The 20,076-nt window shown below is 46.7% G+C and overlaps 1 protein-coding gene across 2 annotated transcripts in view; it reads right to left on the bottom strand.

Moving 5' to 3' along the window:
• Positions 1-2,868: 2,868 nt before the first annotated feature.
• The window catches only part of STK32B (serine/threonine kinase 32B), a 572,207-nt gene continuing 554,999 nt past the window's right edge, over positions 2,869-20,076 (bottom strand). The window contains exons 8-12 of one of the 2 annotated variants that reach the window (XM_006893582.1): positions 19,925-20,041; positions 16,351-16,476; positions 13,448-13,579; positions 11,031-11,095; positions 2,869-2,998 (exon numbers count right to left, since the gene is read on the bottom strand). In XM_006893582.1, coding sequence (XP_006893644.1) covers positions 2,869-2,998; positions 11,031-11,095; positions 13,448-13,579; positions 16,351-16,476; positions 19,925-20,041 — 570 coding nt within the window. Of the gene's footprint in view, positions 2,999-11,026; positions 11,096-13,447; positions 13,580-16,350; positions 16,477-19,924; positions 20,042-20,076 lie in introns of those variants that run through there. The other variant, XM_006893583.1, reaches the window with a different exon arrangement.

Genomic DNA, 20,076 nt, shown 5'->3' with positions numbered 1-20,076 from the left:
AAGTCCACAGTCAGGGTGCAGGCTCCAGGTGAAGTCTTTCAGGAACCTGGGTGCAGAGGAAGAACTCTAGTCCTGGCTCTTCCTTCTTGGTGGACATGATGTCCCTTTGCTCTGCTCAACTCTCTCCCCTTGGCCTGATGGACGCCACACCTCAACAAAATTCCCCTTCTATTGGATTAGGACCACGACCTAATTACAGGTGTTGCATCCCTTCCTAACCCCATTACTGCTGATTGGTTGATCACACAAAGTACAAGGTGGAGGTGGGGGAATGATTACATCATCAATATCTAGCTTTCTTGACATCACAAAGGTTAGGATTTCTGACACAATCTAATTCACTGCAGTAACATGGACACTTTACCCAATCCTGAATTAAAAAACACAGTTGTAAGAAGGAATTTCCAAGAAATAGTTTATTCTGAACAAGGAAAGCCAGTGTGAAGAGATCCATGGACTCCAGGTCTCCAGGCCTCCTTCTAGCACACCTGTCCTCCCGTGTCATAAAGCCAGTCCAGGAAGCAATCTGTAATGCTGCTGTGAGAATCACAGTGGAGAGAGGATCCTGCAATTTCCTGGAAGGGGACAGGACGATGCCATCAGGTAGCCAAAGACTCTGAATGGTGTTCAAAACAAGTGGACCATGTGGACGACACAATCTAGAGACAGTTTCAGTTGAAGGAGTGGGGGCGGGTGGGAGGGGAGAGTATTTATTTTCCTTTTGTAAAAAAGAAAAGTATAAAACCATTCCATACTTTAAAATGTCTTAAGAAATTTAAGAGATGATGACCTTGGCAATCCGGACAAGGGATTTCCAGTGTGGAAGTGGAAAATGAGAGTTGGATGAAGAAATCAACACACAGTTGAGCTTTCAGAGGAGCCCAGAGACACGAGCAAGGTGGGGGTGGGGTGGGGTGGGGTCATGTTCAGGAAAATGGGAACTCCTCCAGAGATGGATCGACACAAGTGTGGGCTCAAACACAACGGCAATTATGAAGATGGCATAGGACCATATAATGCTTGACTGTGCTGTGCATGAGGACATTATGGGTCAGAATGGATCTGATAGCCATGAACTAGACCAACAGATGTCAAGGACTCCAAGTTTAAAGAATCGTAAGCACCAAGCTCATGATGATGGCCATGGAGGTGAAGACAGAAAATAGCTACCATTCAACTCAACTCATCCTCCCTATGTGCCGGGAAAGGATCTTATTTAACTCTGTCACAGCCCTGCAACGTCGGTCTGACCATCTCCATTTTCAAATGAGGACACTGATGCTAAGAGTAGTTATGAGGTTTATCTAAGATTTTCTGGTAAGCAAACGAAAGGGTTGGAGCCCAACCCAAGCATGACTCCAAAATCTAATCCTTGTCTCCTACACACACACACAAACAAGCCAAGCTATCACTATTCAGTTGATTCCAACTCATAGTGACCCTATAGAGGCCCTGAACAACATCATCGCCAACATCAAAGGTGAATTGTTTCCTCAACAAATCATCAAGTTGTTTGGTTTCTGTCAGAATCTAAATTTCCTCATGACCCATCATTCTTAACTCGTAACTATGGAACCCTCTTGTCAACACCAGGTAGGGACTCTCCACCAGACAGTGCTTAGGGGTTGACTGGACACTCTTCCTGGGAAGGAAAACATGGGAGGATGAAAGAGAACCCAGGTCCTACCACGAGACTTGGGTTTGGGGGGAACTGTGATGCTACTCTTGATGGTGGATGGGACCCTCCCAGTGTCCATGAAGGTGGGGATAAGAGCTGATGAAAGAAGAGGAAGAGAAGGCAGTCTTCTGTGAATGAGAGGAGGAGCGGGTCTGCAGCACCAAGACGTGGGGGACCAGTTGGTCTGTACACTGTGCCATCTTGGAAGGCCACAAAGACTGTGGTCTGGCAGAAAACACCGAAGGAAACACTTAGGTTTTGGTAGAAGGTCAACTAAATCAAGGGGAACCCTCCATGAGATAGACTGACAGAGCATTCTCAATGGTAGAGTCACTCATAGCAACAGTGATGGTAACAGCCAAGACTGGATTACATTTGACTCTGTTGTGTTCAACACTGTCATGAGATGAAGCTGACTCAAGGACAGCTAAGAGCAGCAGAGCAACAGCAATAACAATAACAACAACAACAATAGGTTTTTCTCCAGGATTCAGAAATGATGTTTCAATAGACAAGGCAAAGACATCAAACATTTTGCTGCTGGGGCCGCATGTTTAGAAAGTTATCACATACTGAGAGGAACATCTTCAACAAAATAGACTGACACAGTGGCTGTAACAACGGCTTGAACATGGTGGAGACTTTGAGGATGGCGCAGGGCAAGGTTTCAATCTGTTCATAGGGTCGCTAGGAGATGCGGTGGACTCAACAGCACCTAACAATAACAACAACAACAACATCAGGTAACAAGCTAAGAAGAACTGAGTTGCAAAGCCATAATGGTCCATTGCTTTAGGGAGCTGGGGGATGTGCTTTCATTTTGAAAGTTCCATGTTGTGTTTATAAACAACTTCTTGACGCATGTCAAAGGTTTTACATGTCTGCTCTCCAGTTGGAGTCTAACATAAATCCTTGCAATTAGATTTGGGGCCAAAGGCTGCTGAATCTCCTTGGATAGATGCAGAAAATGAGGCTCAAAGAGGACACAGCTTGTCCCACGTCACACAAGCTATCAAGGGGGTGAAGGAGTGGCCAGGACCAGAGCCCAGGCTTCCCAGGTCTCAGCCCAGAACGTTCTCTGCGTCCAGAGCCATCATGGGTGGGATGGGAACCATCAGGGCACAGAGAAGGGATCCCTGAGGCCAGGGCAGAGCCGTGTGCAGTCCAGATGGGGGGCACTGGGCAGTGGATTAGCTGCTGCAGCCTCGGGAGCAGGCATGGCTGAGGAGGTTGTTGTTGCACCCATCCTGGACCTTGTCCTGACTTGTTTGGTCATCCGTGTCTGACAGCTGACTGCTCTGGTCTTGTTGCCTCCGTAGCCTGCAAATAAACACAGCACAGACACAGGTCAGACCACAGCAGGAGGCGGTGGGAGGCCAGGAAGATGCTCCTGGCGATGTTGACTGACTCTGGAGCCTGCAGCCCGAGCCTCTACCTGCTGCAGAGAGGTCCGGACCGAGGGGTTCACAGTGTTGAGCTCAGCAGTCAGACAGACCTGAGCTCCCAGCCAAGCTCAGCACCAAAGGAGCTGGGAGCACTAGAATAAGTCATTTACCATGAACAGCATCAGTTTCTCCATCTGTAAAATGGAGATAGTAGTTCTTACCTCATGCGCCCCTGGTAGTGTTTACTGACGACCATGGACGTAACTATCACACAACCTATAAAGGCATTGACACCCACGCACCATCCATTTGGGGAATCTACACTGAATGCTCGCCATCAGAGAAGCCATTGTGTTGGCTCAGTGGCAGAATTTGTGTCTTCCGTGCCGGAAACCAGGGTTCAGATCCCAGCCAAAGTACCTCATGCCCAGCCATCGCCCACCTGTCAGTGTGGGCTTCTGTGCTGCTGCGATGCTGAAAAAGGTTTCAGTAGAGTGTCCAAGAGAAGACAGAGTAGGATGAAAGGGCTGGCTGTCTGCTTTCCAAAATCAGCCAAATGGAACACATAAAGGGTCCAGTGGTGTGATCTAGAAATGGCCATGGGGATGGGACAGGATCAGGCACTGCTTCATTCTGCTGTGCACAGGGTCATCGTGGTCCAAGGCCAAATCGAGGGCTGCTCACAGTAACCACCACAAGGGAAGCTGGAGAGCTGGGACGGCCGTGCGGTTTCAGATGGGCGGGCCTTGTGACACACTGCAGAAGATGCAGGACTTAGCCATCCATCCTTCTGCAAAAGCTCTCAGACCATCAGGCGTCACAATGACCAAAGCAATGTCAAGAGTATCCCAGAATGTACTTTCACTTCTGGTTCTAGTCTAGGGTGAATACCAACAGAGAGATGGCTTTGAAGAACAGAAATGGATTTTCTAATAGCTCTGGCTTCAACAGCAGCTACAACTGGCTCGAGTGGGACCGAGACTGTGATGTTGCTGCAGGACTGACAAGGTTTCATTCCGCTGACCGGGTTCCCTGAGACAGAGCCAACTCCACGGCACCAACAAGAGTATGCAGGGCTGCTGGGTTGTCAGGTGCCATTGAGTTGATTTCAACTCATAGTGACACTATGAACAGATGGAGTCTGATGCTATCTTGTGTCACCTTCCTGGTCTCCACCATGCTCAAGGCCACTGCCACTGTCATCATGTCAATCTATCTTTTAAAATAAATTTATATTGGTTTGCAAACAAATTTTGTATATGTTAGGACCACGGAGCTGCTCTCCCTCCCTTTCCCAGAACAGCCACAGAAATGATCAAACTACAGGAAGCAGCGGCTGTAACTCTCTTTATCTCTATTAGGGCTGCAAAAACTATGCCACCTCTGCACACCCATGTTTATTGTGGCTTTGTTCACAATAGCAAGGAGTTGGAAACAACCTAAGTGCCCATCAACAAACAAATGGATAGAGAAGCTGTGGTATAGTCACACAGTGGAATACTATGCTGCATTGAAAAACAAGGAACTCATGAAATATTATTCAAAATGGGTGACCTTGGAGGACATTATGCTGAGTGAAATATCTCAGTCACAAAAGGACAAATACTGCATAGTGCCACTGTTGTAAAACAGGACTGACATCAGAGTTGGGGGGGAGACTGAGAAAGGTGGGTTCAATATTGTATACTGCATTGAAACAGATGAGGGAGAAAACTGTTTAAAAGGGATATGTGATTAGGTAGTTTTGTCATGACGGGAGTCCAGAGTGAAGCCTGCATAGTGGAGTGAACCTGGGGGAGGGATTGTAAAACAATGAAAGAATATTTCTTTTACTTTTCCAAGAGGGTAGTGTATTAGGGGGGAGGGTTTGGAGGGGAGAAAAGTTCAACAACGAATGAATGGAAATGCAAAGTCTTTGTAAATTTTCATTGAAATTAATAATAAATTAAAAAAAACCACAACCAAACAAATAACCAAACTATGCCACCTCCTTTTCCCAGGAATAACTATCTACAACCCTGGACCTGCTCCCTCATCTTGTAACAAGCAGCTGCCTACAACGCCCCTCTCCAATTTCCTTGTAAAACAATAGAAAACTCCACTCTAAGTAGCTACTGGTCTCTGCTTTAGAGTCAGCCAGCAGTTTCTCCTCAATAAACTTTCTTTCTTGGCCTGAACTGTGTTCTGTCCTTCCTCAGTGACCTTACAGTAGACACTGTGTTTCAGACTTTCCTTCATTCACAATGTGATTCACATGATAATTCCTATATACTACGTTTTATAAAATTAATCACCATTGATCTATGCCCTTCATAACCTGTCTTTTCAGGTCCCTGCCAGATCTCTCCCATTTCCTTCACATCTTCCCTCTGCCCCCAAAAATTCTGCGACCGCACGATGTTACCCCTGCCCACCCTCAGGTTCCCTACTCCTTCCCCTTCTCCTTGCACCTTCATAAGCATTTTACTAGTTGTCCTATTTTTATAATAATGGTCTTATGCACTATTTGTACTTATGAGGCTGAGTTAGTTCACTCAGCGTAAGGCTCTCCAGTCACTTCCACATAGTAGTTTTTGAAACTGTTGCTCCTGAGTGCTGCATAGTATTCCATCATGTGAACGCACTACAATTTCTCAATCCATTCGTTTGTTGTTAGTCTATCTTATTGAAGGTCTTTCTTTTGCTGATCCTGCATTTTTTCCAGCATATGTCTCTTCCCAAGAGCTAGGGCACCCTGACAACTTGCTCAAATCCTTGCCTTAAAAGAGCACTACACTGCCTCCAAGACAGATTTTGCTTGCTCTTTTGGAAGTTCATGGGATATTCCATTCTATTTACCAATACAATTCAAATCAAAGGCATCAGTTCTTCTGTCTTATTGTCTAACTTTCACATCCATATGAAGCAACTGAAAATACCATGGTTTAGGTCAAGGACATCTTCATCCTTAGACAGACACACTTGCATTTAGAAGCCTTTGACAGCAACTTTTCCCAGTACAACTCATTTCTTTTTTAAAATTTCTTGACTGCTGGTACCATGGGTGTTGATTATGGATCCAAGTAAAATGAAGTAGCTGACAACTTTAATATTATCTCCATTTATCATCATGTTGCCGAAGGTTCAGTTGTGAGGATCTTAACTTGTTGTTGTTGTTATGTGCCGTCCATTGAGTCGTCTGCAACTCATAGCGACCCTATGTACAACAGCCCTAAACCCTGCTCTATCCTGTGCCAATCGCACTGTCTCTGACACACCCAACCTGATCACCCCAGTCACTGAATCAATCCATCTCATAGAGGGTCTTCCCCTCTTGCGCCGTCCCTCCACCCTCCCAAGCATGATGTCCCTCTCCAAGGACCTGTCCCTCCTTGCAACATGCCCAAAGTATGTCAGACGAAGCCCCAGAATCCTTGCCTCCAAGGAGTTACTTGGTTTAATCCTCTCCAGGATGAATCTGTTTGTTTTCTTGGCAGTCCATGGTACATTCAATACTCTTCTCCAGTACCACAGCTCAAAGGCATCAATTCTCCTTCTGTCCTCCTTAGTCATTGTCCAACTCCCTGATGCATAACAAGTGATTGCAAAGATCATGGCCTGTATCAGGCGCACCTTAGTCTCCAGAGAGACACCGTTACTCTTGAGTACTTTAGAGAGGTCCCTAACAGCAGACTTTCCCATCACAATACATTTTTTTATTTCCTGACTGCTGGTGCCAAGAGTGTTGATCATGGAGCCGAGCAAACTGAAGCTGTGAACAATCTCAATCTCTTCGCCATCCATCCTGATGCTACCAATTGGTCCAGTGGTGAGAATCTTTGTCTTCTTGACATTGAGCCTCAGTCCATACTGAAGGCTGCAGTCCTTGGCCCTCTGCAGTAAGTGCATGAGGTCATCGTCAGTTTCAGCAAGCAGGGTTGTGTCATCTGCATAACGCAGATTGTTACTAGATCTTCCATCAATCCTGATGCCATAATTCTCCTCAATGAGCCCAGCCTCCCGGATAATCTGCTCTGCATACAGGTGGAAAAGGTATGCAGACAGGACACATCCCTGGCGTACACCCTTCCCAATTTTGAACCATGCAGTGTTACCCTGCTCTGTTCTGACTACTGCCTCTTGGTCCAAGTATAGGTTTCACATTAGCACGATTAAATATTCTGGGATTCCCATTCTTCTCAGAGTCAGGCACAGTTTGTTATGATCCACACAGTCAAACGCCTTTGCATAATCAATGAAACACAGATAGACATTCTTCTGGTATTCCCTGCTTTCAGCTAAGATCCATCTAACATCAGCTACAATATCCCTAGTACCACAACCCCTCCTAAACCCAGCCTGGACTTCTGGCAGTTCTCTGCTGATGTGCTGTTCTAGTCGTTTTTGGATAATCTTCAGTAGAATCTTGCTTGCATGTGAAATCAATGATATTCACTGTTCTGTAGTTTCCACACTCAGTTGGGTCACCCTTCTTTGGAATGGGAACAAATATAGATCTCTTCCAGTCAGTTGGCCAAGTGGTTGTTTTCCAGATTTCTCGGCACAACTTGGTGAGCACATCCAGGGCAAAATCTGTTAGCTGAAATACTTCTTAACTTGAGGTGTAGTCCATATTGAAGGCTGTAGTCTTTGAACTTCTGCAGTAAGTGTACAAGTTCTCTGCTCGTTTAGCAAGCAAGATTGTGCCATCTGCATAATGTAAACCGTTGGTGAGTCAGCCTCCAATCACGCTGCCTTATCCTTCTTCATATAGTCTGGCTTCTGAGTTACAGATTGAATAGGTATCTTGATTTTAAGCCATGCAAGTACTCTGCTATTCTGTTTGAATGACTGTTTCTTGATCTATGTACACATTTCACACAATCATAATTAAGTGTTCTGAGATTCTAATTATTCTCAGTTAACCATCATTTATTATGATTCACACAAATATCTTTTTATACTCAATAAAATACACATAAACATCTTTTGTGTTTTCCAGTCACAAGTGAGATCCATCTGCTGTCAGCAGTGACATTCCTAATTCCATGGCCTCTTCAGAATCCAGCTTGAATTTCTGTCAGTTACCTGTTTATGTAGTGTTCCAGTTTTTTAAAAAATAATCTTCAGCAAGATTTTACATGCATGTGCTATCAAGAAATTATTTGATAATTTCCATATCCTGTTGTATCTACTTTTTGGGGGGGGAATGGGAACATATATGGATCTTGTCCAGTCAGTTGCCAGGTAGCCGTCTTCCAAATTTCTTGGCATGTTCTAGTGAGCATTTCCAGGGCCGCATCACTATACAAATTCTCCACAACTGATAATCCATAAATTCCAGGAATATTATTTTCATGAATGCTTTTGGTGCAGTTCAGATAATTTCCTCGATTACCATTAATTCTCAATCAGACACTACTCCTTGAAATGGTTCCATGCTGACAATTGTTTTGTGGTGAAATGACTCCGAATATTCCTGCAACATTCAAGCTTTTGCCTGTAGAATCCTTCAGGGCTGCACCTTGATACTTGAACTTATTCTCCAGTTCTTTCACCTTGAGAAAGAAGGTGTTCTCCTATGTCAAGCGTGTTCTTCCATTTTTCTCTATTTCTCTGCACATTTCTTCATAATACTTTGCACTGTCTTCTTGAAACGTCCTCTGAAATCTTCTGTTCAGCTTTCCTTTCAGAACTCTGCCTTTTGCGTTAGCTTCTTCTGCTATCTATTTTGGTCTTTTCACTCTTTGATTTTTTTTCATATATGAAAAAAATAGTGTTCAATGAATCATATCTATTGTTGAGATAGTTTTCAACTGGGACAAACTCTTAGGGACTTGTTTTCATTTTACTTGGCTTCAGTTTTTTTTAAAATTATTATTAAATTTTATTCGTTTTAATGAACATTTACAGGGATTTTGGGCTTTCATTCCTTCATTGCTGCACCATTCTCTCTACGCTCCTCCCCAGTTTGTTCTTCTTCCCCCGCCATCTGAATGTCAGTTTTACTTGGCTTCAGTTTTAACTTGCATCTGTGTAGCTGATGGTCTGCTCCACACTCAGCTCCTGGCCTTACTTTGACTGTTGATACTGAGTTTCTCCACATCTCTTTCCACAGAGGTCGTCAGTCTGATTCCTGTGCGTCCCATCAGGTGAAGTCCATTGTATAGTTGCTGCTTACATCTCTGAAAAAGGCATTTGCTATTAAAGCATTCTTTTTCATTTTTTGTGGAATATTATATGATTTGGTGCTGGAAGATAAGCCCCTCAGGTTGCAAGGGACTCAAAATGGGAATGGCGAAGGGCTGCCTCCTGTACGTAGAATCTATCCTAATGACATGGATGGAGTATAGGGCAGCAAGTAATAAATGCTGGAGAGGCTGTGGTGAGATAGGAACTCTTACACACTGTTGGTGGGACTATAAAATGGTACAACCACTCTGGAAAGCAATTGGTGCTTCCTCAAAGAAGCTGAACCTAGAAATTCCATATGACCCAGCTATTCCACTGCTTGGAATTTACCCTGAGAAAATGAGAACTGAGGCTCAAACAGAAACTTGTACACCAATGTTCATAGCAGCATTATTCATTATCACAAGAACATGAAAACAGCCCAGATGTCCAACCACTATCAGATGGATTGAGAAATTATGGTACATTCATACAATGGAATACTACGCAGCACGCAGGAGCAATGATTTTGTAAATCACTACCTAATTTGGGAGGGACTGGAGAGCATTATGCTGAGTGAACTAACGCAGTCTCATAAGGGCAGATACTGTATAAAACCATTGTTGTAGAATGAGTTTGAGGAGCCAAGGGAGGGGGTGGGTAGAAGCAGAGTGAGGCTGGGCAGACAGTGGGGGGTTGGTTAATCACAGGTTTATACAATTTGATTGGGGGGAGGGTGAAGGAAATAGGAAAGATCTGGTAGAAAAAAAGCAATGTATCTAAACTGTAAATAAATCAGTATAAAATAAAAAAAATTTAGAAAACCAATAAAAAACTACTTCCTCCCAGTTAAGGACCCTCATTTGCTGGTGTGGCAAGACTCAAATGAGGAGAAAACTTGTAAACTTCTCCCAATAACTGAAATGTGTAATGAAATAAATGTAGGGAAATTGGAAGTTGTCCCAAATGAAATAGAATACGTGAAGATCAACATCGTAGGCACCAACGAGCTGTGAAGGGTACTGAACATCCCAGGGACCGTGAAAACCCCAAATCTGTCTTAGAGGAAATGCAATCAGATTGTCCTTTGGAGGCAAAGAGGGTAAAACTTTGCACCTTCCACTCACAAACTTTGGGCATGTTGTCAGGAGGCGGCCAGTCCTTGGAAGAAGACATCATGCTGGGAAAGGCAGAAGAGGGTTGGCAAGAAAGAGGAAGACTCTCAGTGAGGTGTTCTGGCTCAGGTGCTGTGACATTGACCTTGAACATGGTGGAGATGGTAAGGGTGGTGGAGGGCAGGGCAAGGTTCCCATCTACTGTTCACTGGGTTGCCACGACTGCGGGTCAACTTGACAGCACCTAGCATCATGCCAGGGACTCTGACAGCAGCCTCCTTAATTCTTACAACAGTCATAGTGCAAGGAAGGCCTTAAGCCCATTTTGCAGATGTGTACACTGAGGCTATGTAACTTGTCTAAAGATTTTCTAGATGTGGCAGAGTCAGGACTTGAACCTAGATTAACACTGCAATGCCTCTCTCCTTCTCACATCCTTATACTAACTGGACACCCTCAGCCCCGTTTTCAGAAGGACCCTAAGGTCCAGAGAGGCAAAGCCAGCACCCTGCATGGGCATGCGGTACAGTCAGAATTTGAACACAGATCTGTATAATTCTGGAGCCTGGGCCTCTGCCCTCAGCCTCTTAACCCCGCCCCCACTGTCAGCCCGAGAGTCCCTCCAGCAGCCCTGGCCAGCGTCTCTGGGGTGGGGAACATAGTGCTCCTGGAATTCTCAGCCACACAGCATGATCACCTACTTATCTCTGTTGAAAACGGTGAACTCCTTCCGCACAGTCTCCAGGCACTGCTGCAGGTGGCCATTCTGTCAGAGAGCACAAGGAGGGGACAGTAAGTGACGGGCATCTGGGAGACATGACAAAGGGGGACACTGAGTGAGGGATCTCTTCCTGAGGACATGCCCTGAGGACATGCACGACATGAAGGATAAGAGGTTCTTTCTCTGGGTCAGGACATTAGACACAAGCACAGGGGCCCGAACCGGACGACTGACATTCTGCCTGGTTTCCACAGACAGCACCCACTCTCCAGCTCACGCCAGCCAAGCTTCCCTCCTGGTCTCACGGCGCGGGAGCGTGTCTCCTGGGTACCATTCTGGTCCCAGCACACGCTAGGGAATTCGAGTGTCTGAGTCAGGGAGTTCTTGGATTGGCCTCTGTTTAACCAGCTGTGTGGTGGGTCCTTGGGTGATGCAAACCATTAATGTGCTCGACTGTGAACCAGAAAAGTTGGCAGTTCGAATCTACCCAGGGGTCCCTCCAGAAGAAGGAGTGGGTGACCTACTTCTGGAAAAGCAGCCACTGCAGACATATGAGCAGGGTTCTGCTGTGACCCACATGAGGTTCTGACGCGGGTCAGAAGAGACTCTACGGGGGTCGCGGCCATAGGAGGTGAGCAAACACAAAATAAGACTGTGGATACTTCTTGTTGCTGTTCACTGCTGTGACCCACGTGGGGTTCTGACGCGGGTCAGAAGAGACTCCACAGGGGGCCTGGAGCAAACACAAAACTCAAAGAGGGTGGACGACACTTCTTGTTGCTCCTGCCGCTGTGGACCCAGCCTGCGGCTCACGGCAATCCCATGCTGCCCGGTGCCATCTCTGTGATGAGCTGCGGATCAAATGGTGTGATTCATCACTTGAATGACTGATTGATTGAATGATTCACCAATGGTAGGATTTCAGAAGCAGAGTGTCAGGACTTTCTTCCTACTGACTTGCTCTGGAAGTTCCACTGAAACTTGTTCAACATCAAAGCAACACTCACATCTTCCTGACATATGATTGGACACCTAGACCTGCACTTTGGTAGCATAGTGGTAAGAAGCTGCACTGCAATCTCAAAGGTGTGTGGTTCAAATCTACCAGCTACTCTGTATGAGAAGGATGGGCAGTCTCTTCCCGTGCAAGGAACTGTCTCTGAAAATTTGGGTCAGCTATGGGTCAGTTTTGACTTGAGAGCACAGAACAATTACAACAACAACAGCTATGAAAGGAGAAAAGAGTGAAACTGTCAATGACTTTATCTTACTTGGATCCTCAATCAATACATTTGGTTCTAGCAGTCAGGACATCAGAAGATGTACTGCATGGGGAAAGTCTGCAGTCAGGGACCTCTCCAAATTACTGAGGAGCAATGATGTTGGTTTGAGGACTAAGGTGCGCCTGATTCAGACCATGGTCTTTTCAAGAATTTGCCATGGTGCTGAGAGCTGGACAATAAGGACCACAGAAGAACTGATGCTTTTGAGTTGTGGCGCTGGTTAAGAGAACTGAACATCCCATGGACGGCCAAAAGAACAAATAAATGCGTCTTGGAGAAAGTGCAGCCAGAGTGCTCCTTAGAGGCAAGGATGGTGAAGTTTCGTCTCTCACACTTTGTGCATGCTGCTAAGAGAGGCTGTTCCTTGGAGAAGGACATAATGCTTGGAAAAGTGGAGTAGTGGTAAAAAAGAGGGAGACCCTCACCCAGGTGGATTGACAGAGTGACAACAGTGATGGGCTTGAGTGTGTCCGAGGTTTTGAGGCTGGCACAGGACGTGGCGGGGTGCAGATCTGTTGTTCTAAGGGTCACTGTGAGTCGTTCTTGGTTTGATGGCACCTAACGAACGGGTTGGTGAAGGAGAGGAAGGCCCGTGATAGGATGGACTGACAGAGTGGCTGCAACCAAAGGCTTGAGTAGGGCTGAGACAGCAAGGAAGGCATAGAATCGGACGGGGTTTGGATCTATGCCACACTGGGTCCCTGTGAGTGTAGGTGACTGGATGACATCTAACAATGTAACAACTATAAAAGATTCCCTTCTTTTATGATGGTGGCCCTTTATGTTTATTGCAATAAAGGTATCTGGAAACTCTATCTGATTCACAATACCTCTCTTGGATGGAAGAGGATGGGTCATAGGGTCTCCAGGGCTGGACTCTTCTGTGGCCAGGATTGGGACTCCCAGTGAGTCTAGGATGGGAATGCATTACGCAGCATTTCCAAGATAAATCTTTGTGGAAGCAGACTGCTCTCTCCCCAAGAGCTGCTGGTGGGTTTAAACCGGCAGCGATTCAGTTGTCAGCTCATCTCCTGACCCCCTGAGCCACCCGGCCTCCTGAACTCTCCTAGGCCAGTTCTCCTCTTCTAAGTGTGAAGCCCGAGGAAGCGCTCACCAGGGAACAGTTGTCCTTCGTGCCGTCTCTGGATCTGTTCTTGGCCAACCTCTTCTTCTTTTTGTGAAGGGGCTTGGACTCTAGGATCATCTCCTCGAGTTCGAACGTGGGATCACAGTTCAGTCTCCCCTTCTGAAGGAAAGAGATCACAGTTTGAGCCTATGCCACATCTCACGGAATTATCTTTATGTTCACTCAGTCAGTCATTCCACAAACAACGATGGGCTACCCTCTGTGAGTGTGACCCAGGCCTAAATGCTGTGTGTGGTCCTCAGGTCTGACCACAGCCATCGTAGAAGCTTCCCTGGCTGGCTCCTGGGGGAAGATGCCCTGCCTGCCCCACAACTGATTAGCTCCCAGGCTGGATGGAATTGGAGTCAAGGACTCAAATCCCACTCTCCAAGCTGACCATGCTTTTGGGTATATCTGCATTCATAGCTTTAATGGGTTGGACTATGTCTTCTCCCAAATATACCTGGGGATGTGATGTAAATGAGTGTCATGTTGTGTATTATAGAAAGTGTGATGTAATGGAATGGAATTCTTGCAAAGTAAAGTATCAAAGCTCAGATGGCATAATCTGTAGAGTGTTGTGCTGCTAGCCCAAATCTGCTGGTTCAAACCCACTAGTCGTCCTGTGGGAGAAAGATGGGCAATCTCATCCTGTGTGATTTACAGCCTCAGAAAACCCACTGGAAGGTCAGCCATGAGTCAGTTCCAACTGGACAGCAATGAGTTTGAGGTTTTTTTGAGTTTGACTGTATTGTAATGCAAAGTGATGTGATGTAAGCACTTCCCATAATGCAACCAAGTGTAATGTAATGTAATGTAATGTAATGTAATGTAATGTAATGTAATGTAATGTAAACGTAACGTAACGTAACGTAACGTAACGTAACATAACGTAACGTACATAGGGTTGCTATGAGTCGTAAACGACTCGACGGCACATAGCAACAACAACACAATGTAATGTATGTAGTGTAGTGATGTGTTATACAATGTACAGGAAGGTGATGCACTGTCACAACCTTCTGTAACATAGCCCAGTATTATATAGTGTGATGTAACACAGGGTATTGTCATTGTAATGCAGGATAATGTAATGTAATGTAATGTAATGTAATGTAATGTAATGCAATGCAATGTATGTACCGTCATAAACTTCTGCAGTACAAGGAAATGGAATGCAGTGCAGTCTAATGTTGTGTTGTTGTGTACCGTAGAGTTGGAACTGACCTGTAGCTGACCCTCCAGTGGGTTTTCAGAAGCAGTTAGTTAATCACATAGAAGGAGCTTGCCCATCCTTCTCCCAGTGAGCAGCTCGTGGCCTCGAACTGCGGGCTTTTGGGATTGCAGTGCAGCTTCTTGCCACAAGGCCATGTAAAGTAGTGTGATTCAATGTAATAACCTTCTATGACACACCGAATGTAATACAATGTATTCTTATTGTAATGTATCAGAACATAACACAGTGTAGTATAATGTAACAGTAACTTAATGTAACATCACATCATTACATTACATCATGTGATACAATATAGTCAAGTAATGTAATGGATTGCGATGCAGTCACCTGCTGTGACTTCACTTTCTGTAATCACTTTGTGCAATCACTTTCTGTAACACAACCTAGCGCAAAGTCATCATCAACTGAGGGTCGACCTGTGTAGGGTGGGTCCCAAACCTAATTACTTCTGAGTCACAAAAGGAGCAGATGAGACCCAAATGGGGATATGCCCTGGGGAGGACAGACACCATGTGAGGCTTCCCAGCAGGAGGGATCTGACATGGCCGAGAGCTTGACTTTTAGCCTCCAGAGCTGGATGGAAACACAGCTCTGTCACATACTTGTGGTGCTTGTTCCACAGCTTCTAGGAGATGGGACATTCAGAGCCCACCCCCCACCCCCAGAGTGTCTGCTGAGACCTCCTCAAGGGATGGGAGGAGGTGTGAAGACACTTCAGCCTTAGCACTCAGTACTTTCCCCCTCAATCTCTCCTCTCCCTAAATGACCTGTTGCCGCTGAGCCTATTCTGAGTCCAGTGCCCCATGGATTCCAGAGCAGAACTGTTCTATAGGGTTTCCTGAGCTATAATATTTTCTTTACAAAGGCTGACTGCCAGGCCTTTCTTCCTTGGCACCACGGGGTGGGCTTGAACTGCCGACCTTTAGCTTTAGAGCTGAGTTTCATAGCTCCTAACCTGTAGACACAAGAACCTCAGAGAATGACAGGATGATAGTCCCTGAAGTCAGTACTAAGTGGTCATATATGCAACAGGTCTACCCATAGTCCCATGAGGAGCTCTGGTGGTGAGGTGCCTTCCGTGCTGTGCTGTAAACCAAAAGGTCAGTGGTTCAAATTCACCAGGGACTCTGAGGGAGAAAGAAGGCAGCTTCCTTCTGTAAAGATTTGCAGCCTTGGACCCCTGGTGGGGGTTGTTATGAGTCAGAATTAACTTGATGGGTGAGTGTGTTGGGTCTTTTTTTAGAGTCCTGCTAGGTGGGGTGAGGTCTCAGTTCTGTTCCTTTCTGACCTTGGGCAAATGGCCTCTCTTCCCTGAGGTTCAGTTTGTTGCTGGAAACCTGGATAGCAATGCTTCCCTCCTTCTTACCTGGAGAGGGGTCAGTTCTGACTCCCACAGCTTCATTGTGCAGGGCAGACCTGAGTGTTCACTCCTCAGTGCAAGGGAGGAGACGCAACCAGCACCGTACCCACCCAGGCACATAGGACAGCTGTCCACCTGGCTGCGTGGTGATCACACAAGCCCACCCTCAACTTCAGCGAGCTGTGAACAGTGACCATGCGGGCCTCACTGACCACCTGCCTGGGGTGGTAGCCTTTATACCATCGAGGGGACCCTGCAGTAGGTGACATGACATTGGGCAGGATTCCCACTCACGTTGGGCACAAAGCCGGGCGTCAGCGCCTTCTCCAACACCGCATCCCAGTTCATGTCGGCCAGATAGGGTGAGCTCTGCATGTCACCAAGGCTGGACAGCCGGCTCTCAGGGTCCTTGGTCAGGAGCTGTGGTCAGAGGGCAGACATACCTTCAAGCGTGTGTGCCTTGGAAGGATCACTGTGATGGAGGGGGCTTAGGACAAGGGCAGGCCTTCTGTTCCTTACGTTGTCCCTGGAAGGCCAGATCCTACCCTCATCTCCCTGTGGTCAGACAGGATGGGGAGGTCGGCCTGCCCCTTCAAGGTCCCCAGTACAGAGCTCTTTGGTCAGAAAACTATGTACCAACTCCCCATTTCCCTTTTAAACACATTGCTGTAGAAAAAAAAAAATACAGCATAATGTGTTTACAAAAACACCTTGCAGAGGCAGGGCGAAGCCAAGAGCACGTGTGTGTTATCTCTGTGGGCGCTGGAAGATCCTCTCCGCATGTTGCCTCTATCGGTGTCAATGTAGGCAAGGGCTTCTACGGAAAAGCAGAACGAATCATCCGCTTCCTTTTATAAATTTTAATTTGGTAACTGGAGACAGCACGTAACAACAACAACAACAACAACTGGAGACACTGAGATGCAATAACATTCCTGCCTGGCCAGTTACAGAGTGATGTCTGGAGCCCCAGGGAAGGGGCTTGATGGGACACATTTTAGCTTCTATTCCACTGGGTTCCTGTTGATGAGGGTGATACAGTGTAAAACCCCACAGGCAACAATGGCCCTGCACCCAAGCCGCAGATATCCAGAGCACATCTAGTTCACAGAGAGTAAACAGCAACTAGGCAGAAATAAAGGATGAGGGCTTGAGTCCTGTCCCAAATATATCTAGCTCCTTTCAAGACTGAATTATTTCGCACTTTGATTTTTTTTTTTGGCTGTTCAAACCATGTAGTTTTGATAATTTTGACTGAAGTGGAAACTAACAAAAAATAATCCCAAACCTATTTGCGGTAATACAGATTGGTGTTGTATTGCACTGGGAAAGTCTGCAGCCAGGGACCTCTCTAAATTGTTGAGCAGCAGTGATGTTAGTTTGAAGACTAAGGTGTGCCTGATTCAGGCCATGGCCTTTTCAATCACTTTCTAAGCATCTGAGAGCTGGATAATGAAAAAGGATGGCAGAAGAACAGATACCTTTGAGCTGTGGTGTTAGACAAGAGTACTGAATAACCAATGGATGGCCAAAAGAACAAACAGATGTATCTAGGTGAAGGTGCAGCCAGAGTGCTCCTTGGAGGCAAGGATGACCAAAGCTTCACGTGGCACGCTTTGGGCATGTTGCTAGGAGAGGTTATTCCTTGGAAAGGGACATCATGTTTGAAAAGGAGGAGAGTTGGTGAAAGGAGAAGACCCTCAACTAGGTGGATTGACATAGTGATTGCAGCAATGGGCGTGAGTAGGTCAGAGCTAGTGAGGAAGGCACAGGATAGGGTGGGGGCTGGCTCTGTTGTTCACAGGGTCACTATGAGCCATCCTCAACTCGTCAGCACCTAACAACAAGAACGAGAGCTTTGAAGAAGGTGCACTGTCGTCTGGTTTGTACAGATTAGTGCACTTTGAAATGTCTCCACTAGATGGCAGCATGCACTGAGCATGGGACAGCACTTTCCCACTAAACCCACAGTGGACAATCCAGGTGGACACCTTCTGTCCCGTGGGTCACCCAGGAGCTAGTATCTGTGCACGTAGGAGCACCTGATCTGCACTCTGCTTGTTTGCTTCCCTGAAAGCAGGAACATGAAAAGTAACTCTTGCCTAGCTGATGATAACAAAACGAGATGGTGAAGGATCCGGGACCTTCTGGGGAGGGTTCTAAGCCCTTCTAACAGAGGAATCTGAAGTTTGGAGGTCTTCTGTGCTGGTCACTACCGCATGGGATGGATTAACCGGTAAACAGTGCTGTTATTGTTATGTGACGTCGAGTCGCTTATGACTCATAGTGACCCTGTGTTCAAGAGCCCTACACCCTGCTCTATGCTGTGCCAGCCTCACTGTCTCTGACACACCTACTCCCGTTACCCCAGTCACTGAATCGATCCATTAAACATGACCCGTGTTGATCCAGGCACCGTGTCATCCCTTCTCACCGAGGGTCGTCTTCTTCACCGACCACCTGCGTTACCAAGCATGATGTCCTCAGGGGCCTTGCCTGGAAGAGGGTCATTCTGACTGCACTTCTTTCAAGACAGATTTGTTTGTCCTTTTTTGTCTGTCAACTTTTGCTCCTGTGTTGGCTTTCATGTTGTCCTGACACTGCAAACTCTACCACAGGCATTTTAGATCCCAGCAGGGTCGCCCATGATGGACAGGTTTCTGTGGAGCTCCCAGGCTAAGGCAGACAAGGAAGCAGACCTGGACGTCCACGTCTGTAAAATAAGCAGTGAGAGCCTTACAAACAGTAGTGGGATGCCCCGACCGTGGTGGGCACGGTGCAATCAGAACTGCAGACTGACGGGGAGACACAATCAGACACACGTGCACCTCGTTTACTGGGTAACCAGTCCTACTGCCACCTGTCACTGACTTCTGGTCTTGAATGAAGAGTGGACCAGAGTCTCGAAGTGCTTATGGGACACCTGGCAGGGGCTGTACCTGCCAACCAAGGTGGCCGTATGCTGTGGACTGAAGTCAAGACTTAGTTCAGCGGCATATGCCACTGTTGCTGCCGTATGCTGTCAAGTTGGAACCAACTCATAGCTGGTCCTCCAAAGGGTTTTCAGAGATTGTAAATCACAAGAGAGGAGACTTTTATTTTTTCCCCATGGTGTAGCTGGTGGATTTGAACTGCATGCCTTTGGATTGGCAGCACAGCTCCTTACCATTACACCATGAGAGCCACACGGACACTCATTATTCATGCAGCGGTTTTGAAGCCAGGGTGCTGTCCAGACCCCACCGCTGAGTGTGTGTACATGACTTGCAGCCAAGTTCGATGAGCACGGGGATTAAGAATTACTGACATTAAAGAACCAAATTATGTATTTACTTCGAAGTAATGTAACTCATCAGTAATTCAACAGGCAATTTTCAGCAACGGGGAGTTTGGGTTCTAGAGTTAGAAGGTCTTCGGTTCCAAGCTGGCTCCCTGCTTTTTCCTAGTCTTGTGAGAGTTTTTGAGTGATCTTTGCTTCCAAGGCTCCTGGGAGGGAGCTCAGGGGGCCTGGTGAGTAAAAGGTTACGCTGCCAACCCCAAGGCATGGTGTCAGGAGAGCAGGCCCTGGAGGAGGACATCATGCTTGATGCAGACGGACAGTGAAAACAAGAGACAGAAATGGATCGATACAGTGACGGTAAGAGCAGGCTGGGGCCTAGCAGTGCTGTGAGGACAGCAGGCGACCAGGAGCTCTCCGCTGGGTCCATGCAGGGTCGCTATGAGTTGGGGTTGACTTGACAGCACCATCACCACCAGCAAGGAGCCCCTACTCCCTGGACTGCTCCCCTCACCTTTCCTTGTTCTCTAATTTGTGGGTGTGCTGCCGTTTCCGAAGCCCCTTCACCACCCCCGCCTGGCCCGCCCTCACCTTCTTCAGGAGGGCTACCATGCCCTTGCACCACGTGGATGAGTAGTGGACACGTTCCACCTTGAACATGCTGAGGATCTCATCGATGGGCGTGGCCGAGTGGATTTCGTACGGCCTCTGCAAGTGAAGCCACACACACACACACACACACA

The sequence above is a fragment of the Elephantulus edwardii genome, unplaced genomic scaffold (genome assembly GCF_000299155.1).
Source record: "Elephantulus edwardii isolate Elephantulus edwardi_28Jun2011 unplaced genomic scaffold, EleEdw1.0 scaffold00129, whole genome shotgun sequence".
Lineage (NCBI taxonomy): Eukaryota > Metazoa > Chordata > Mammalia > Macroscelidea > Macroscelididae > Elephantulus > Elephantulus edwardii.
This window is presented reverse-complemented; position numbering and strand designations above follow the sequence as displayed.